Source organism: Pleuronectes platessa, chromosome 3 (genome assembly GCF_947347685.1).
Source record: "Pleuronectes platessa chromosome 3, fPlePla1.1, whole genome shotgun sequence".
NCBI classification, from domain to species: Eukaryota; Metazoa; Chordata; class Actinopteri; order Pleuronectiformes; family Pleuronectidae; genus Pleuronectes; species Pleuronectes platessa.
In genome coordinates this window covers 28970533-28993040 of record NC_070628.1, presented here as the reverse complement: position 1 = coordinate 28993040, position 22508 = coordinate 28970533, and the positions used below count along the sequence as shown (strand labels likewise).

Genomic DNA, 22508 nt, shown 5'->3' with positions numbered 1-22508 from the left:
TTATTACCATTTATCCTAATAAATTATTAAGCTCCGAAAAAGGTATGTACACCTCACATCATAATCAAAACAGTGACATAATCAGTGAGAGGCTCCATGGAACTATTGCTCCTCCAGATGAAACCAAGCTATGATGTCATCCTCACATTCAGTCATACAACAGTGACCTCATTTCGACTTTCACTTGTTAAAAAAAACAAATGAAATATATGAAATTGTTTAATGTGACCATTTGCAAATTCTGTCATGTTCAAGATACATCACATCCCTCTATTAAACAGGCTCGTCATATTCGTGAAATGATTAGCGGCATGGTGCAGTAGCGTTGTTCCATTGTCTAAAGAGAAAGTTGGCTGCATCCAGGACAAATTGATTTTCTGATGCTACACCACATGCAGTTGTGTCAGGTGGGCCCCGGCAGACTTCCATCATCACTCCCTCCAACGTGACCAGGAAAAGCATGGCAGCAGCACACAACAGGAAGAGGAAGAGGAGTGGGAGGAGATCAGATGAAAATGGTCTCTCTACATTTTTCTTTTTACACTTCTTTTATTTTGACAATATTCTCTGAAATAAATTCACCTTTGCTAATGTTATTAACATAAAATAAAGCGAGCTTGCTTATTTGTACATTCATTCTTTCATATAATTGGGCCATTGGTTTATTTATTTATTTATTTATCATAATGTGTGTCATTGCCATTGCACTACTACTTCCGGCTGAGCAGCTGGTCTGGGATTGGTTTGTGTTGTAAGTATCAGCTGTAGCAGACCTGTGGTTGGACAGAGGAACTGACTCCAGTTCAGTTATTAGTTGTTTTTTTTAACCAATCAGAGCCGCTCACTCAGCCCCGGCCTCCGTGTGTCTGGTGTGAAACTCAAGTCTGTGGGAAACATACAGGAAGTTTCACGACTTTCTTTACGAAATAAAAGTCCTGAACTGGTGTAACGAAGTAGAAGGTACGTAAAACTGAATAATCATACAGAAAAGAATACGCAAAATTACATACAATCTAGAAATTATACAGCAAGACATGTTTTATCAAACTCACATCCCTTCAGTAAACAATAGTCTCTATTTTATACAAAATTCCATCACTTTATCAAATGTATCAATCAAACCCTTTTAACAGGAAAAAAAAAAACGTAGAAACTTCATAGTGAGCAACATGTGAGGGATCCCTCTCCCAGGACGGACAAATGACAGAAATATCACACGTAAAACAAGTGTATGTTGGATTAAGCAGACTATACAACTGGGTATCCTTTCATGTTATTAACTCTATTTGAGGTATTTCTCAGTTGCTATGTTGGATTTTAAACCTGCATCCACCACGGTACCCCCCCCCCCCCCCCCCCCCCCCCACCATGTATTCATTCATACACGATAGATTTATTTATTTATTTTATGTATATGTCCTTACTCTATAAAGCATTTAACAGCATTGTAAACATAGTCCAATGAGCGAGGTGGTCAATGTAGTTCATCTTGTATTGATTTTCAATGTTGTGCTTTTCATGTTGAAAAATCTATTTTCTTTAAAAGCGTGCAAACTACCATCCTTGAGTTGAAGGGCTTTTACTTTTAAAGTTCTAACAGGAAGTGCTGTGCCTCACTCTCGCCGGCTTCACCTCAGCCGGAGCCGCACTCATCCCGCTTTAGAGCTCATGAAGACGGACCCAGACAGGATTACCAGCCGCAGACACCCGAGCTGCAGAGCGACAGACCCAGCTTTGGTTCACCTCCACCGGACCGGAGCGCACCGACGTCTCCATCCACACCGACGTGAGGAGAGAGGTGAGCCGTCGCCTCCGTGTCCGCAGCCCGCTCGCCATTGACAGCTGAGCAGTAGCCCGGGTTATTTAGCCCGTTAGTCCGGAGAAATTAGTGATGTCGAGGCGCTTCATGCTCCGGTTTATCCCGGTAATCTGTATTTATCACACACAGTTGATAAAATTCAAACAAGAAACATGGCTGAACGAGGCCCGTGGTTGTTTCTCAGTTGGGCTGAGCGGTGCGGCTCCATGTTATCACCGGAGGTTGTTAGTGTTTCTCTGAGGAGACTCACTCATGGCTGCTACCGCCGTGCACACTGATCACCGGGGTCCGGTCTTTACTCTGGGCTTCTCCTGTTCTACACACAGCTTCTGTGAACCTGCTCATGTTGTGCACTGTTTCCTTTAACCTCCATGTTACTCTCCCAGACAGGCGCCTCTGTGTCGCAGCTGTCTCGGCCCTGCCACCCCCTCCTGGTACCGTGAAGCATCCGCCAGCCGACGGGATGACGGAGAGAACCGAGCCTCCTCACGCACCGACACGTTGAGGTGACGCTCACGTGCCGCCGGGGATTCATTATACCGCCGCGGGAGCAACATGGAGATCTGGAATGACTTGCCTTTGTGTTAGCAGCAGTTCTCCATCTTCCCTGAGAGGTCAGAGGTCAGGGTAAGACCGAGATCAGCTCAGAGGGAGCTGGATTCTTGCTCATGGGCACTTCAACATTGTAGCTGAGTGAACCTGGGAGCCATGGGAGACCTCAAAGTAGATGGGTGAGATAACATGTCTCACAAGAGCAGAAATACACATCGTATTTTCCTCTGATATTAGAACGTGGGAAGCAGATGCGCTCTGAGGGGCAGTACTGTCTGAAACCGATATATTATTGGCTCATCCACCCAGCCCACAGGAGGTGGATTGATCAGTGTGACACCATGATGGTTGGGGTCACCATCACCTCGTGGCTCAGGACTCCTGCAGCATAACATACCGTCTGGTTCCCCTCTGGGAAATAACAGAACTACTGGAGCTGGCACCATGGACTACCACGCTGAGTGCTGCCTCTGCGATGCTGAGGACATTCACGGCGGTCCAGAGGAGCCGCCACTCCACAGCATCCACGCTCCCAACCGGATACGCCCATCCTCGTACCGAGCCCTGAGGAGCGCCGTGTCCAGCCTGGCCCGCATTGATGACTTCTTCTGTGAGAAGATTGGTTCAGGATTCTTCTCTGAAGTCTTCAAGGTATGTGACCTCATCAGCTGAGGGAAGTGTGAGCGAGCAGTGGTTGAAATAGACAGTGTCAGGTATGATGGTAACACTGGAGCATGTGACATGTAGTTGCCATGGTGGCAGACCTGTATGTGGAGAGGCCATGAGATGTGGTGAACACTCAGGACCTCCACAGGTGATCCTCAGTGATCATGTGATCACTCTCATTAGCCTCAGTGGTAGTTTGAGTTCAGTGCTGATTAGCAAATTTGAGAATGCCAAAACACTTATATTAACATTCACACTCAAACTAACTGGTGAACATGGTCAACACTCAGAAAGGAATATGGAGAAGCCAGCTCTTTAGTCTGGCACATTCTAATGCCAACATATATACTGATCTTAATCACTTCATATCATTTCATATTTGCTGATCTGTAACCTTGTTAACCTTGTTGTCATTGCTGTCTGATCAGAATCTGTCACCCTGCCTGGTTTCTCTCTGTGCTGTATATACAACAACAACATGATTGCCTCGACCAGTTGGGGTGAGAGCTGACAAATGCTGAGTGGGGGGGAGAGAGACCAAGAACAGCTATATTTAAGAATAATAACAATAACAACAACAATAATAATAATTGTAGAGTCATAATGTTATAATAATATCCTATTTTTAAAGTAATTGATAAGGTTTTAATAATGCCTTAATAAAATTATAACTATAGTGGTTAATGGTCTGCATTTACATCCTTCTTTTCAAGTCTTAACCACTTAAAGCTCTTCACCGTTCTGTGTATTAAGTTTCTCTTTCCCTAATACACCGAGGACACTTTGACTTGTGGGTTAGGGGACGACCTGCTCCACCTCCTCAGCAACAGCAGTAGTAACACTGCCTGCTCTGGTGCGTGTCTGCTTCTTAATATGTATCGATTCTACAGCTAATGTTAATCAAACACTGACGACAAGAGAGCGCAAACATACATATAGAGCAGGTGGGAGCTGATGCACACTGAGAAGACATGTTTCTCTATCATCATGCTCACATTAGAGTTTATGGGTTGTGAAAAGGTTCACACCACAGTAAATCATGAACATTTTTACATACTGACTTTAACATGCAGCTCATAACACCTACATGACATTTTATTTCCACTCTCTCACCAGATGTAAAGGTTCCATATACAGTGCCTTGCATAAGTATTCACCCCCCTTGGACTTTTTCCCATTATGTACTGTTACTAACTGGAATTCAAATAGACTTAAATAAACTTTTTCCCGTTTGATCAACAAAACATGCATAGTACTTTGGAGGTGCAAAATAAATTTTATTGTGACACAAACAATAATGAGAACAAAAAAGTTGACATCTGTTGGGTGCATAAGTATTCAACCCCCTGTGTCAATAGAACCCCCTTTCGCTGCAATTACAGCTGCAAGTCTTTTGGGGTATGTCTCTACCAGCTTTGCACATCTAGAGATGGAAAGGTTTGTCCATTCTTCTTGGCAAAAAAGATGAAGCTTAGTCAGATTGGATGGAGACCGTCTGTGAACCGCAATCTTCAAGTCTTGCCATAGATTCTCTATTGGATTGAGGTCTGGGCTTTGACTGGGCCATTTTAAGACATTAACATTCTTTAATCCAAACCATTCCTTTGTAGCTCTGGCTGTATGTTTAGGGTCATTGTCCTGCTGGAAGATGAACCTCCGCCCCAGTCTCAAGTCTTTTGCAGACTGCATCAGATTTTCTTCAAGGATTTCCCTGTATTTGGCTCCATCCATCTTTCCCTCTATTCTGACCAGTTTCCCTGTACCTGCTGAAGAGAAGCATCCCCACAGCATGATGCTACCACCACCATGTTTCACTGTTGGGATGGTGTGCTCAGGGTGATGGGCAGTGTTGGGTTTTCGCCACACATAACGTTTTGCATTGAGGCCAAAAAGTTCAATTTTGGTCTCATCTGACCAGAGCACCTTCTTCCACATGTTTGCTGTGTCTCCCACATGGCTTCTGGCAAACTCCAAACGGGATTTTTTATGGATCCCTTTCAACAATGGCTTTCTTCTTGCCACTCTTCCATAAAGGCCAGATTTGTGGAGTAGACGACTAATAGTTGTCCTGTGGACAGATTCTCCCACCTCAGCTGTGGATCTCTCCAACTCCTCCAGAGTAACCATGGGCCTCCGGGTTGCTTCTCTGATTAATTTTCTCCTTGTCCGACTCTTCAGTTTGGGTGGACGGTCTCCTCTTGGTAGGTTTGCGGTTGTGCCATATTCTTTCCATTGTCTTATGATGGATTTTATGGTGCTCAGAGAGATGTTCAAAGCTCTGGATATTTTTTTATAACCTAACCCTGCTTCATATTTCTCCACAGCTTTATCCCTGACCTGTTTGGTGAGCTCCTTGGTCTTCATGATGCTGTTTGTTCAGTAATGATCTCCAACAAACTCTGAGTCCATCACAGAACAGGTGTATTTATACTGAGATTAGATTGCAGACAGGTGGACCCTATTTACTAATTATGTGACTTGCAAATGTGACTTGTGAATGCAATTGGTAGCACCAGATCTTTGTTAGGGGTTTCACAGTAAAGGGGGTGAATACATATGCACTCAACACTTTTCAGATTTTTATTTGTAAATAATTGTGAAATCCATGTAATATTTCCCCCCACTTCCAAATGATGCACTATTTTGTGTTGGTCCATTACATAAACTCACGATGAAATAAATTTTAATCTGTGGTTATACCATGACAAAATGTAGAAAAGTCCAAAGGGGGTGAATACTTATGCAAGGCACTGTATATAACAACCGCAAACTGTTCAGAGGACATCCAACACAAGCTTTGCTCTTTGGTGTTACAGATATTTTTTCCATTAGTTGACAATAAATAAAATGTTTAACACAGATGTATGAACAAAGCCAGTGAAAGTGTAGACAAAGTGTCAAATTGAGACCAACAAAAATATAATACTTAAAACATTAAGTCATTTCTAGACACTACCTGAAATATTGCTCAGGTCTAATGAGAAGCAGTAACCTTTAGTATGTTACTAATGTTGAAAGTGAATTTAGTCCATAAATCTTTTGCTATCTTACTCAGATGTTTGTGAACATTACTGTCAAACACATAATGTAAGCAACATCCCTTTTATTGATGGGACCTGAGTAGTAGTATTGTTCTCCTCACTGTATCACACTGATATTTATTAAATTAATACTGAACATATTGTACATTTCACTTTGTGGATTTCCTCACTATTCACATCCTCACACGTTGTTAGAAACACCACATTTTTTGCTTTAAATTCGCTTGACAGTTATTTAGAAACATTTGCGTGTGAAGTAACAGGCTGGCTCGACAACAGATCTCACTGTCCAGACTAAGTACATTACTCACACATTAGTGTGTGCGTGTGTGTGTGTGTGTGTGTGTTGACATCTTAGGTTTCCTGCAGACAGGACAAGGTTAATGATGAGGAAATAAAACCCCTTATTTTGTATTGACAAGAACAACAACAAAAGTTGTAAAATTCACATAAAAATTCCAAATAAATCTCTTGGTTTGCAGTTTGTTTCCTGCCTCAGCTCATCATTACTGGACAAACAGCCTGCTCGGAATACAAACAGTCAAACCATGCATACCTGACAGGGGACTATGGAAATATTCACCTTCATCATCCAGACCTCATTATTTCTCCTTGTGCCACTATACACTACACTACACCTTTACATGGCTGACCCCTCTGCTGTGCCCTTCAATTTTATTCAATTCATTTTTAATGACTCAGCCATTGTTACTAAATTTGATTGTATCACTTTATTTCACAAGGTATTGATAAAATAAAAGCCTTTTTAAAAGTTACAATCATATTAAGTCAATTCCCATCCGTTACTTTAGGTGGCAGCATCCTGCTCCAGTATTTTGTTCTTTCTTTTAGCCTTTTTTCCCTGTTTTCTTTTGGCCAACATTGAACAGGGTACTCACACCCTCCCCTCTTGACAGATCAGGTGACAGTATAGGACTGAACCCATGCAGGGCAAATCTGTTCTTACTGTGGCTTTAGAAAGTATTCAGACAACTTCCCTCTTTGCAGACTGTGTCTGTGTTGGAGATTTGAGAGCATGTAGATCATCAGACTATCGTGGGTACTCCAGCTTCCTCCCTCAGACCGAAGGTCATCTCATCAGCTCACAGTCCAGCTCCTGAGATGACCCTCTGGTCAGTGTGAGAACACCTTACTCTCAGCTGACACTGTGTTATGTTACAATGTGTTGAAATTCTTTTTGGAAGGTAACAATTTATAGATTTGTTTGTTTCTGCCGGCTGTGGCTTAGGAGGTACAGACGGTTGTCCACTAACCAGAAGTTCGGCGATTTGATCCCTGTCTCCCCCATTCCAGAGTGCTGAAGTGTCCTTGGGCACATTGAATCCCACGTTGCCTGTGCCGAAAGTGTATGGTTGATGTATGACAGAGAAAGTGCTGCACATAGATGCACTATATTAACAGGTGAATGGCGCAAATTCTACTGTGATTTGTTTTGATTGGTCATCAGGAACAGAGAGGCGCTCTATAAATACAGACCATTTACTATAACTTTGTCTGAAGGTCAATCTGTTGTTACATTACATTACATTACATTTCATTTAGCTGACGCTTTTATCCAAAGCGACTTACAATAAGTGCATCAACTCCGAGGGTACAGACCCAGAACAAAAATAATCAAGAAAGTACAATTTCTTCAAAATAAAACAAAACTACAAAGTGCTATAAGTAAGTGCCATTTAAGTGCTGCTAAAGTGTTAGTTTCAAAGAGTTGTTGTCGGAAGAGGTGTGTTTTTAGTTTTCGGCGGAAGATGTGTAGACTTTCAGATGTCCGGATGTCGATGAGGAGCTCATTCCACCATCTAGGAGCCAGGACTGCAAACAGTCGTGATTTTGATAAGTGTTTAGCTTGCAGTGAGGGAGCAACGAGCCGATTAGCCGAAGCAGAGCGGAGTGAACGAGCTGGGGTGTAACGTTTGACCATGTCCTGGATGTAGACTGGACCTGATCCATTCACAGCATGGTAAGCAAGTACTAGTGTTTTGAACCGGATGCGAGCGGCCACTGGTAACCAGTGAAGGGAGTGGAGGAGCGGGGTAGTGTGAGTGAATTTCGGTTGGTTAAAAACCAGTCGAAGCTGCTGCATTCGGGATGAGCTGCAAAGGTCGGATGGCAGTAGCAGGTAGACCTGTCAGGAGGGAGTTACAGTAGTCTAGGCGTGAGATGACCAGAGCCTGGACCAGAACCTGCACTGCCTTCTGAGTGAGAAGGGGGCGTATTCTCCTGATGTTGTACATTGATGTTGGCTATTGAGTGTCACACCCAGGTTCCTAGCAGTCTGAGTGGGGGTTAACACAGAGTTGTCAAAGTTAATAGTCAGGTCGAGGATGGGAGAGTCTTTCCCTGGAAGGAAAAGTAGTTCAGTCTTGTCAAGGTTAATCTTTAGATGGTGTGCAGACATCCACTGAGAGATGTCGGTAAGACAGGCAGAGATTCATGTTGCTATCTGTGTTTCAGATCGGGGAAAAGACAGAATTAGTTGGGTGTCATCAGTATAGCTATGGTAGGAAAAGCCATGTGAGTGAATGACAGAGCCGAGAGAGTTGGTGTACAAGGACAAGCGGAGATGACCAATGACTGAACCTTGATAACCCTATAAGTGCGTTCGTTGAGGTAGGATGAGAGCAGGGAGAGAGGAGAGCCTGACACACCCAGGTCCTGAAGGGAGGAAATAAGGATCTGGTGGTTCACTGTCAAATGCAGCAGAGAGGTCTAGAAGGATGAGGACAGAGGAGAGAGAGGCTGCTCTAGCAGTGTGAAGCTGCTCAGAGACAGCAAGGAGGGCAGTCTCAGTTGAGTGACCTGCCTTGAAACCAGACTGGTGAGGGTCAAGAAGATTATTGTGGTTAAGATAGGAGGAGAGTTGATTAAAGATCGCGCGCTCAAGAGTTTTGGAAACAAAGGGAAGAAGAGAGACAGGTCTGTAGTTATTTACTTCAGACGGGTCAAGGGTGGGTTTCTTCAGGAGAGGATTTATTCTTGCCTCCTTCAGAGAATTAGGGAAACAGCCAGTTGACAGGGAAGTGTTGATAAGATGGGTAAGAAAAGGAAGAAGGTCAGGGGCAATAGACTGGAGAATGTGAGAAATGATGGGGGCAGGTGGTCGGGCGGGCGGAGGTTACCAAGGTCAGAACTTGATTGGGAGACAGGGGGGTGAAAGAGGAAAGCGAAGGTGATGAAGATGAAGTTGATGGAAGTGTGGTTATAGAAGGAGGATCCGAAAATGAAGAGCGCATGTCATCTATCTTTTTTGTAAAGTAGTTGACAAAGTGGCTTGGTAGAAGGGAGGAAGGAGGAGGGGGACTGGGGGGGTCGAGGAGGTTGGAAAAGATGGAGAAGAGTTTTTTGGGGTTAGAAAATGACGATTGAATTGCAGTTTGGTAAAAAGTGCTTTTGGCTGCAGAAAGCACTTTAAACTGTTCAATAAAATATATACATATTATAACAGTTTAGCAACAGTGCTGTATGAGTATATCAGCACATTTCAATATAAAATAAATAGAACAGAGGCAATGCAGTATAGTTGAATATAATTCTTGTTTAATGTATTTTTCCCAATTTGTGTGTGTTTTTTTGTATTTCTTAGATTTCTGGATGTTGAGCCTTTTTCCCTTAATCGTTTTCTTTAAGGGCCTACTACTAATTGAATGGACACTATTTAAACATAATTCAATCATATTTCTGTTTTAAAAAGCATATAGCTTATTATCACTATGAAACTCACAGCTCACTATTGTCCTGTTAACTGTGCATTATGTAATTGTGTGCGTGTCGTCTGTCAGCTGCTGGACGAGGCCTCGGTAGTGGCCTAGTGGATTTGTTACAGATCAGGAGGAGCGATGGGAAATCCAGAAAGCCTATTAGTGCCATGCTATTAATACACACACACACACACACACACACACACACACACACACACACACACACACACATGCAGGTCAAGACACTGGCTGAACTTTGCAGGCACATATTACCAGTCCGTGACCCTTCCAGACATGAACACAGACCTAATGTACTTGCAGCTCAGTGGTACGAGGGTTCACACGTTCATGGCCTGTGTCACTAACTCTCCAGTGAAGACTGTAGTGGTCCGAGCCACTGTAACATGTGAAAACAATAGTGATGGAGAATTATTAAGGTGATAGCGGATGTTAGTTACTACCAGTGGAGCTTCAGTTGTGTGTCTTAGCGCCATCAAGTGTTACAGCCTTTTAATCACATATTATATCCTCTTCTAAGGCAGGCCCACCACTGGTTGATCAGACCTGGCTGTGTGTCCCGAACATCTTTGGGCTAAGTTGGGATCTTTCCTCCTGATCCGGAGGCATTAGCTGTTCTTCAGTCCATGATTCTTCTTTGTAATTTAAATATTATCATTACTCTTTGAGATTTCTGACCCTTTTTCCACACTACGGCGTTCATTGTGGCTTGTGCACATTGTGAGTACAGTGGCTTGCCTGGGAAATTTTTAGGCCATCTCTTCACGGTGGATCATCCCCGTGGCAAATTTTGTGACCTTAGTAAATCTAACTGCAAAAATGTGCATGATTTCCCTAAAATGTTCATGCAATAAGGAATGGTCTTCATTTATATACAGTTTAAGATAGTCATGTTAAGCCGTACATTCCTTCAGCACTTCAATCTCTAGTCTACAAGTCTCTATCATTTTGACAAGCCGAGCCAAGGATCAAACCACCGACGTTTTGATTACCTGACGTCCGGCTCTACCTCCTAAGCCACAGCCGCCGTACAGGAGAGAGTCACACCTTGCTAACATTTCATCCAAACTCCAGCTCCAGCCTGGTGCACCTATTTTACACACATACGGATTCTGCCACATGTTCACCTAATAACAGGCCACTGGCCAGCTAACTGTATATAAACTTTAACTTAATATAAACAGGTGTAGAATCAATGATTCATCTTTTCCTTTTTTTACATATATTTCGTGCAAATACAGGATCACTAGGATGTTTGCTGATAAACCACAAGCACTGTAATTCGTGTGTTCAGTTATACTTGACCAAAACCTCCAGGATTCTGAACTCTATCCTAAACTACTGACGGTGTTTTCTCGATGAAGCAGTGCATCTAACTGTCTGTGTGTTCTCTCACTGTAAACCTTCTCTGCTTGTTGTCCAGGTGCAGCATCGGATCACAGGGCAGGTGATGGCACTGAAAATGAACACACTGGCTAGCAACAAGGCTAACATGCTACGAGAAGTTCAGCTCATGAACAGGCTCTGTCACCCTAATATACTCAGGTAGGTAATAATATGTATTTACCAAGACGTCTAACAGTGTGACGCCTCATTTTACCATTGAAGTTTAGATATAGAGGGCGTATTTTGTATTTGGGTGGCGTTTGTGTCATTTTGGAATGTCTGCTCTATCCATAGGAATCAATCAATCCAATTTTATTTGTAAAGCCCATATTTACAAGTCACAATTTGTCTAATAGAGATTAACAAGGTCAGACATCCTCTGCCCTTAACCCTCAACGCGAGTAAGCAAATGCTACCAAATAAAACCCAATTAACAGGGGGAAAAAACATAGAAACCTCAGAGAGGTAAGGGATCCGTCTCCCAAAATGTCAGAAGTGACAAAGATTCAATGAGTAGCAGAGAAAATCAATAAATAATATAAATATTTACAACATTGACGATGAAAGACAGCATCTAACATAAATGAAGGTGTGTTTAAAGACTCCAGCGAGAGTGTTTTCACAGCCTTGGCTTCTGCCTCTGTGGTTTGCACACAATGGTATTTTAATTCACCTGCTTTATCTTTTGTTACCAACATCAAACTGAAAAAGTGCACTAACCCTAACCCTTATATGGTTTTGAAATATCTTTCTCAAGGATTTATTCTTGTTGGATGCACTGAGCTCTTTTTTTGTCAAGGGTCTTTGACAACTAGGCCACAGTAGGAAGGCCTACCTTATTTATTTTCATTTGTTGATAGCGTATGAGTGCAGCTGCCTGGGCGGCTGTGGCTGAGGGATAGAGTGGTCGTCCTCCAACCTGAAGGTCGGCAGTTCGATCCCCAGTCTGACCCATCTGCATGCCGAAGTGTCCTTGGGCAAGATGCTGAACCCCGAATGGCCCCCCATAGAATAACTAAGTGCTGCGAATAGATGCACTGTATGAATGTGTGTGTGAATGAGTGAATGTAGAACTGTACAGTAAAGCGCATTGAGTGGTCATCAAGACTAGAAAAGCGCTATATAAATACAAAGCCATTTACCACTCAAAATAAAGGTTTGCTAAATATAACTTGATTGGGATTTTCCCTTTTTTGCATAAATAAAAAATAAAAAATAGAAGGGTCTACTTGAATCATCATACTGGTGAAATCGGTGCATCCAAGGGTTGAATTTAACATTTGTTAAGTGATTTAGAGGAGATTTAAAAATATCAAGATATATATTTTGTATTTTATAGCCTAAAAATATCACTCAGTTGAGACTGACTATTTCGAATACTGTGACTTCACTACCTGTGAGAAACAGAGGTGTGGGGTTAGTTTGCTTGTTGGGGCTTTCGAAGGAGGGATATAATAATCAGAATGGGAATAGGCAGATTGTCGTAAAAATTCAAATATGATACACACTATTTTTTAAACCACATTGCTTCACCTCTCCTCAGGTTTCTTGGGGTTTGTGTGCACGAAGGTCAACTCCACGCTCTGACTGAGGTAAAACATTCTCCGTGTTAAATGGCACCATGCGTTAGCTTCTCCAAATGTTTTAAGTATTATATTTTTGTTGGTCTCAATTTGACACTTTGTCTACACTTTCACTGGCTTTGTTCATACATCTGTGTTAAACATTTTATTTATTGTCAACTAATGGAAAAAATATCTGTAACACCAAAGAGCAAAGCTTGTGTTGGATGTCCTCTGAACAGTTTGCGGTTGTTATATACAGTGCCTTGCATAAGTATTCACCCCCTTTGGACTTTTCTACATTTTGTCATGGTATAACCACAGATTAAAATTTATTTCATCGTGAGTTTATGTAATGGACCAACACAAAATAGTGCATCATTTGGACGTGGGGGGAAATATTACATGGATTTCACAATTATTTACAAATAAAAATCTGAAAAGTGTTGAGTGCATATGTATTAACCCCCTTTACTGTGAAACCCCTAACAAAGATCTGGTGCGACCAATTGCATTCACAAGTCACATTTGCAAGTCACATAATTAGTAAATAGGGTCCACCTGTCTGCAATTTAATCTCAGTATAAATACACCTGTTCTGTGACGGACTCAGAGTTTGTTGGAGATCATTACTGAACAAACAGCATCATGAAGACCAAGGAGCTCACCAAACAGGTCAGGGATAAAGTTGTGGAGAAATATGAAGCAGGGTTAGGTTATAAAAAAATATCCAGAGCTTTGAACATCTCTCTGAGCACCATAAAATCCATCATAAGAAAATGGAAAGAATATGGCACAACCGCAAACCTACCAAGAGGAGGCCGTCCACCCAAACTGAAGAGTCGGACAAGGAGAAAATTAATCAGAGAAGCAACCCGGAGGCCCATGGTTACTCTGGAGGAGTTGCAGAGATCCACAGCTGAGGTGGGAGAATCTGTCCACAGGACAACTATTAGTCGTCTACTCCACAAATCTGGCCTTTATGGAAGAGTGGCAAGAAGAAAGCCATTGTTGAAAGGGATCCATAAAAAATCCCGTTTGGAGTTTGCCAGAAGCCATGTGGGAGACACAGCAAACATGTGGAAGAAGGTGCTCTGGTCAGATGAGACCAAAATTGAACTTTTTGGCCTCACTGCAAAACGCTATGTGTGGCGAAAACCCAACACTGCCCATCACCCTGAGCACACCATCCCAACAGTGAAACATGGTGGTGGTAGCATCATGCTGTGGGGATGCTTCTCTTCAGCAGGTACAGGGAAACTGGTCAGAATAGAGGGAAAGATGGATGGAGCCAAATACAGGGAAATCCTTGAAGAAAATCTGATGCAGTCTGCAAAAGACTTGAGACTGGGGCGGAGGTTCATCTTCCAGCAGGACAATGACCCTAAACATACAGCCAGAGCTACAAAGGAATGGTTTGGATTAAAGAATGTTAATGTCTTAAAATGGCCCAGTCAAAGCCCAGACCTCAATCCAATAGAGAATCTATGGCAAAACTTGAAGATTGCGGTTCACAGACGGTCTCCATCCAATCTGACTGAGCTTCATCTTTTTTGCCAAGAAGAATGGACAAACCTTTCCATCTCTAGATGTGCAAAGCTGGTAGAGACATACCCCAAAAGACTTGCAGCTGTAATTGCAGCGAAAGGGGGTTCTACCAAGTATTGACACAGGGGGGTGAATACTTATGCACCCAACAGATGTCAACTTTTTTGTTCTCATTATTGTTTGTGTCACAATAAAATTTATTTTGCACCTCCAAAGTACTATGCATGTTTTGTTGATCAAACGGGAAAAAGTTTATTTAAGTCTATTTGAATTCCAGTTAGTAACAGTACATAATGGGAAAAAGTCCAAGGGGGGTGAATACTTATGCAAGGCACTGTACAAACAATTGTCTGTGTATGTATCTTACTACAGACCTCTATGTTTTTAAAGGGGGATTTTGGCTCATATGCAGAGAATATGTGTAAATTTATGGTGATCCTGTTCTCCTCTTCTCTCTGCAGTATATAAATGGAGGTAACCTGGAGCAGCTCTTGGACAGTGACCTGTACCTGTCTTGGGGCGTGAGGATCGGTCTGTCTCTGGATATTGCCCGGGGACTGCAGTACCTGCATAGCAAGGGGATATTTCACAGAGACCTCACCTCTAAGGTAGAGAGTGCATACATTAGTGCTGTCAGGACAACTGTTTTCCCTCTGAGCTGATGAGCCAATCAATAGAGACTATGTAGAAATATACAAAGGAAAGGTACAACAGGTATAAATCAAGAGCCTGTGATGAATTAAATATCCCCGTCACCATAGTTAAATGGGAGCTGTGAACAATCAGAGCTGGTGCTGGTGGAGAGCTTCTTCGCTGTTCTTCTCATTGACAGATCTAATGAGTGGTGCAGTTGCCTCAAGGTGTTGAAATGCAAACAAACGATTTTGTCATGGCCTAAATCTTATGTAGCTATTTCAGTTTTTAGTTAATGAAATTATCCTTTATGCTTGTAATACTGTGCTATAACCATCATTAGCACTTAGGGATTAATGGATGCTTCATAGCTCACAATTTTACATCAGAGAGCTTTTGACAGGGCAGCTACACATGCGCATACACACACACTCGCACTCCCTTCCATTCTAACTAAACAGGAGATTTACTCCACTCCACTGCATTTTACTACTATTATCCCTCGATCCTTCACTGGTTCAGTAGTGCGACAAATGATGCAGTGCTTGGTATATCCGCCAAAGCATCTCCCATTTATGAGTTTGCTAAAATAGGGACAAAATGTTGGATTTCATGCTCTTTCATTCTCATGTGAACGACATTATGTTTTTGTTTGTAGTTTTGCGTTAAATACAACGACTCCCTTTTTAAGATATGGGTGTAAGCAGCCATTACACCTTGACTTGATAATAAAAGTGTTAATTATATTTTCTTATCACAACATTAATCTTAGTTTTGAGGTTTAGGTTTGAGTGATTGCAGATTATTACAGGGTGGATTAGAGGATTGCAAACTGGAGAAATAAAACTGAATCTATCAATGTGCCTTGACAGGACAAAATGTTTGTTTACTGTGAGGTTGTTTGTTCATCTTTGCATCCTGCAGCTGTTAGTAAGTCTGACCTCCTGACTGTTCCCCTTGTAGAACTGTCTGGTTCGCTGTGATAATGGCATGTTCACTGGTGTCGTGGGAGACTTCGGCCTGGCAGAGAAGATCCCTGATTACAGGTCAGTGTGGTGAAATCCAGAATGTAAATCCTGATATAGAGTTTTCTGCTGTTGTCAATTCAGCCTTGAGGTAATTTTTAGCAATGAATCACTGTTTGTGAGCGTAAAACACTTACGCCTGGACGAAAGCGTGTGTTGTTTTCTGATTCAGTGGGACCGCCTCTTCCTTTCTGCTGCACTGCAAAGACCATTGTGCATTAGCTTTGTGTGACTTAACAGTGGAAAAAAAAAAAAAATCTTTCCAGTGATGGTGTGGAGAAGCAGCCTCTGGCCATTGTGGGTTCCCCGTACTGGATGGCTCCTGAGGTTCTGAGGGGAGAAGTTTACAATGAGAAGGTAAACCTGATAAGCTGAAGCCACTCGACTGCAGCACAGTGTAACAGCCACACTACGTAACTTTTGAAAGGAAAAAATAAAGCAGTTTCCTCTAAATAATGAAAAAGTGATTTCTAAGCAAAAAATCCACCTTCATCATCAATCTCTACTCTGGGATTGAAGTCAGCTAATGTTGGCAAACTGTGAAACATTCTGCTGCTACATCTGTAACTGCTGTTGTAGAAGTCATAGATTTCAATGGCTTTAAGACAAAAGTGAAACTAGACCTAAACATTTCCGTCACCAGGGCCTTGTGCTACCTAGTGAGTGTAGAGACATAGCCAACTCAACTAGCTAAAAAAAATTGGATCAAAACCTGTCAACTGCCAAACTACTGACCAATCAGATTACTGTGAGTCAGCCATCATACTGTCTCCTGACAGGACAAAAATTACTCAAATATTAAATAGATATTTTTTATTGATCAGTAGAATAATTTTACTGTTCAAAGCTTTCCATAGCTGTAATGATGTTGTTATTAAAACTCCATCACTTTCACATTAATGCACTTACAGCCAGATAATCCTGATATAATCTCACTTAAAGTCCAGTGTGTAAGATTTAAGTGAAAGGGATCTATTGGCAGAAATTATCCTAGTGATATATTTAAATACTTTATATTTACATCAGGAGCAGGTCCTCTCTACGAGGCCTCAAGTCGTCCAAACTGGACAAACTTAACACCTTTTATGTTCTATGACAACTGAAGGCTACAGCAGGTTCTCTTTCATGTTTGGGAGGTTAGATGAGAGGTATTCAGCTGCAACATGCAACTTCACGACTAGCCATCACTAAATGCTACACACTGAACCTTTAAAAGTCAATAGATGGCTCGACTATGTAAGGAAAAGACAAAAATAGACATCCTCATAAATGCAGAAACAGAAAATGTCACTTTCTTTCGGGTACAGTATGTTGACAGTGAAAACTAAGTCAGTCATTCTGCACTTAAGATACAAATATTAGTTTAAATACCACAGAGAGTTCAGAGTGAGTTTGGTTGTATAACATTGGCGTGTGCCTGTTATAATGAATCTGGTTTACAAAGGACAGTGGTGTGGTTGACGTGTTCTTCAGTAGACGAAACAAGTATCAGTTGTGGATAGCAGAGCGGTTTAATAGCAGCTAGTAGCTGTCACACTTTAACCATTTGCTGAAAGACAGGAAGAAGAGTAAAATAAATGGAGTGAACTGACATTTTTAGCCCTCTCCAATGAAATAGTTGTAAGATATGGCAAAAAGAGAAAGAATCTCTTTCCCAACTATGTTTATTGTTTTACACTTTGATTATGAGCTTGGACAAATTAACTGGAACAAATACCTGCAGCTTTAACCCACAACTATACAACTATTTGTATTACGATCAGTTCTCTACAACCCACACAGTGCTGTTTACTGCTGTGTGAAATCTACTTTGTCTGCTGGTCAGAGCTGAGCCCAGGACAGAGCTGATGTGCACATCCTCTCCTCTGTGCAGGTGGATGTGTTTGCGTACGGTATCATCCTCTGTGAGATCATTGCCCGGATCGAAGCTGATCCTGACTTCTTACCCAGGACAGAGGTACAGTATGTGTGCATTTGTGTGGAATGCTAATGTTCATTTTAATGTTTTATCCTTTGTGATTATTTTGTATTAACAATATGAGACATGAGGGAATCAAAGTGTAACGTGTGTGTTTAGGACTTTGGTCTGGATGTGGATGCATTTGAGCACATGGTTGGTGATTGTCCACCTGCCTTCTTTAGCCTGGCTGTCACCTGCTGTAACGTAAGTACAAACACAAACACTCGCATTGTCTCGGTTGCCATAAGCATGCATTTCACTGAGGTCTCAAAATGACTGACAAATCACCATCATGATCAGATACACTGTGTTGATCTCTTTCCCTGTGTGGTTTTCAGATGAGTGCAGTGAGGCGCCCCACATTCGCTGACCTCGTCTTCACACTGGAGAGCATGGAGACAGAAGAGGAGAGAGAGAAGCTCATTGCACTAGGTAGGTGAAAGGGTCAAATCTTTATTTTTAAAAACCCTCATTAAATGTTATCATGTTTTACAGCAATGAAGACTTCAGGAGCTGTGTTGAAGTCTCTACTCTCATTGGATGATAAATTCAATTCAATTCTATATGTATAGCGGATCATAATGTACATTATCTGAAGGCACTTTACCTAGAAGGTAGACCTTTACATTTTTAGAGAATGCCAACAGTTCCCACAATGAGCAGCACTTTGGTGACTGTTAAGAGCAAAAACTCATCAACCGGGAGAAACCTCTACACCAGACTCAATGATGGCGGCCATCTGCCTCGACTGGTTGGGTTGAGCGGAGCGAAGAGGGAAGTAGAGGAGAGGTGGGTGGAAAAGAGACAGATAGTGGGGAAGAGACCAGATTAGACTTGGAAAGTTTGCACGATAGTTAGAAAACAATCAGCAGTTAGCAAAGAGGAGAGAGGAAGAAAGACACTGTTGTGTGTGTGTCAGAAAATGAGGAATTTCATAAATACTTCTACTTAAAGTTTAGATTGAGAAATAAGTAACATATCCGGCGATACTGTTTTAGTGGAGTAGTTGACTGCTTTGTCCTGCTTTGCTTAATTTGCTAATAAGCAGTTGTACCTCACGGTTGACTGACACACAGATTAGGATCGAATTGAATCCACTAATCAGAATGTTGTGATTCCACACTGTATGGATGTGTGTGAATGGGACTCATAGTGTTGAAGTGCTTTGAGTGGTCATCAAGACTGGAAAAAACCTTAAACCACAGGGATTTTTAGCATTTCATTTGGCTAGTGTTGTAAATATGCACCGAATCAAAGACCCCCTCCGACCCTCTTTATCAGCAACTAAAACCACGCACTGAATACTCTTAGAGATGGTAAAAGAATATGTGACCACCACTTGCCAACCAACAAGCACTGTTGACAGCATATGTCATTTGTATGTTTTAGCTGTTTTGTCCGGTCACATTTTTCATTTCTCCTTCTCCTATCTCCTTCCTTTGCTCAGAGCCAGTGGCAGTAGATGTCAGCCCATACCGGCGCCGCAGCTCTCCTTCTCACCCCGGCGACCGTAGCCAGCAACGACTAGGCTTGGCAAGGAGCCAGTCAGACATGTTGCCCCCAGCAACCTTGACCCCTCCTCTCCTTGGGACTCCTGTGAGGATCAACCCCTTCTCCCTGAGGCAGGATCTGAATGGGGGGCGGTGTAAACTCTTGGACACACCCAGCAAGTCGGTTATTTCCCTGACCTTCGCACTCCCAGCACTTTGTGACCCATGTGCCTCCCCACACCTCAGGGGGACACAGAGAATACGAGTGCCGCACAGGAGGTGCCAGTCTCTCCCCTGTACCCCAGAACTTGGCCGGACTGTCGGCTTGACAAGAGATGCTGGGTGGAAGGAGGAAGAAGAAGTCGAAGACATCAGATTGGCGGCAAATATAGGAGGAGTGGGTGAGGACAACCAGAATAAAGAGACAGAGCTTTTGGAGAATGTGGATAAAAGGTTGCAGGTAGAGTTCATAGATGTAAATGAGAAGAGAGAGTTATTAAAGGAGGAGGAGAGATTAGAACAGGACTCAGGTCTTCCTGTTGAAATAGAGATGATGTCTCTGGAGCGGTTGGAGGAGGAGGAAGAAGAAGAGGAGGAGGGTGAGGAGAGTGTATGTCTAACAGAACCCATGGACTGTACCAAGTCTCCAGAGCCAGCCGAGGGAGTTCTGGACTCAACATCTGGAAGACCCAGGCCCAGCACCTCATCTTTACGTACCAATGGCTGGCAGCTTCCCATCTCCAATGGACCGCCCTCCTTGCCTCCGCTATCACAGTTAGACAACAACAATGGTTCTGGCCTTGTGATTGGCCAGCAGGTACAATGGGGAGGAGGAGGGCGAGCTAATGGTTACAGTGGAGCCCAGGTCCTGCCGTCTGACCCCTCTGAGCAGGATGAAGTAATTTCCTGTCCGGGATGCTGTCTGGTGGGTCTGAGTTTTCCCTCAGTGTGCCTGCGTGGAACAGCTGCTTTGCCCACCCCCCGCCGAAGGGCTTCGTTACCACGGCAGCGGCCCTACCGGAACCTCAACGGTACCATTACTGGTGGCAGCCCTTTCTCGCCAACAACAGCTGCCACAGCAACCAAAGCTCTACTTTGTCGCAGCACAAATGGTTTAGTAGTGGCTGGTTCCTCGGTGCCATGTGAACCGGGCCTGTCCCTGCCAGAGGCCCAGACATAAGCCTGCTCAGAGGGGACTTTGTCTTGAATTTGTGATATGTGCCAGCACCAAGTGTTAGCAGAGAAACTAATACCGACCCCAGCCTCTCGGATGTTAATTCTGTGCTTTTACAGCAAAAAAGAAAGGGAAATCTATTGGTGACTACAGTTCCACTTCATGTGCTGAAGGATTAAACACAGCAGATCAGTGACAGTGAAGAATGAGGTGGTGTTAAGAGAGAGGAGGCAACGTAGAGAGAGGCAGACAACAGGGCTCCGGCTACGGGAGCTTCGCTGTAAACTCAACACTGAGCGGTCAGGGTCCACAGCACAGCAGAGCACTGTGGCTGGAAGGAGCCAAACAGAGCTGCCCCAGCTCTGCTGAACCAAATCAAACTCAATCTGCACTCGGCTGTGGTTGACTGGGATTAATAGTGTGTGGCTGATTTACAAGTTCAAGTATATCTCCAGTTTATTACAACTCTGGTCTTATTTTTGAATTTGTAGCAATCTTTGGAATGAACATTGCGCATAAGAACATTTTGCTCAACAGGGTAACACCATTAGAAAATATGGCAGATGGGGTTTTTCAACCTAACTGAAGAGGAAAAATAAAAAGTAACTGTACTTGTTTCCACTGTGGTGTGAACTGTTGGTTTAGGAGAAAGTGGTTGTCCATCCACTCGTGCTTCTTGCCCTGTCAGATTTCATGTATGGTACTTCACGGCGATGGTTGCGTTATTGGTATGGATGTTTGCTCAATTGACACAAAATAAGACCTGAGTTTATTGTAACTAATCTAGTCAAGCTAATAAACAGGGATTTTCCTTTAATCTGTATAGTACTTTTTTACAGTGGTGTGTGACGTAAATTTTGTAATCCATTGTCCCTCCCTTTATGGAGGAAGTGAAGTACAAATGAAAACTGCTTTTGTTTTGCATGGCAGCCCTGGCAGTGTGTCACTGCAGGCCCACTACTGATGGCAACGCTGCCACACTGCACTGGTAAACCCAGGTTCTGTACGGCATGAACAGAAAATGATGGATGTGAATGTGGTGCTCTGCCAGCACAGTGTAACTGCAGGTAGGTGAACACAGCACTGTTTTTGATTCTATTAAGTAGATTAACATTAGCTACAAGGGGAATATTTCTAAAATGAATAAAGATTTACTTACCTTTATATTTATTTACATTTATTTATTTACATTTGTATAGCAGCTGGTGTGTGTGTGTGTGTGAAAGAGGGAGAGAAAGTGATATCTGTTTCTTTAGGGAAAACCACTCCTCCAGGGCTCGTCATGTAAATTCTTTATTTTTGCACTTCAGTTAGGAGGGCGACTTTGCAGTAAGACACCAGGCTTTTACTAGATGGTGCTTTATTTAAATCTGTGCTACTGGTGTTTTATATGTGCTTCTGGCCCAACAAACGACACACTTTGACATCCAGTCAGCCTCACATGTATCTTGTGTGTGTAGATGTGCATTTTGATTTCACAGTTGTAATTTAAAGTGGCATGTAAAGAAGGTATGAATAATTATTGTACAGATCATTCCACACACTGTGTGTGTATGTGCTTTTGAGCGAAAGGTAGAGTGATCACAGGATAACTTTTATCCCATCATGTAAACCATGGTTCTCACTTCATTTCAATGTTTTGTTCCTTTATACATCTTGAATCCTGCGTGCAATAATCTGGTAATAAACAAATAAGGTTATGAGAAACTCAGTGTGTTGGATTTTTTTATTCACCAGGTTATTGATTATGTTAGAATGATGAGGATAGGTTTTCTTTAATTGAAAATTAATAAAGTTTGGAGTTGAAATTACAAATATTTAATTTATTATAATTTAAAGTTACACAAATTGTGGTCAGTTAAACTGTTTCTGTTAAGGTTTGTTTTAATTAGTTATAAGATGTTAAAGGTTGAGC

General features: G+C 42.4%; 1 protein-coding gene across 1 annotated transcript; it reads left to right on the top strand.

The window, feature by feature from the left end:
• Nucleotides 1-1665: 1665 nt before the first annotated feature.
• Nucleotides 1666-22300, top strand: LOC128436908 (dual specificity testis-specific protein kinase 2). Its single transcript, XM_053418830.1, has 11 exons — nucleotides 1666-1798; nucleotides 2206-3022; nucleotides 11239-11360; nucleotides 12745-12793; nucleotides 14773-14919; nucleotides 15908-15990; nucleotides 16236-16326; nucleotides 17843-17926; nucleotides 18047-18133; nucleotides 18268-18361; nucleotides 19377-22300. The coding sequence occupies exons 2-11, from the start codon at nucleotides 2816-2818 to the stop codon at nucleotides 20597-20599; spliced, it is 2187 nt and encodes a 728-aa protein (XP_053274805.1). The 5' UTR covers nucleotides 1666-1798; nucleotides 2206-2815; the 3' UTR covers nucleotides 20600-22300.
• Nucleotides 22301-22508: the final 208 nt, after the last annotated feature.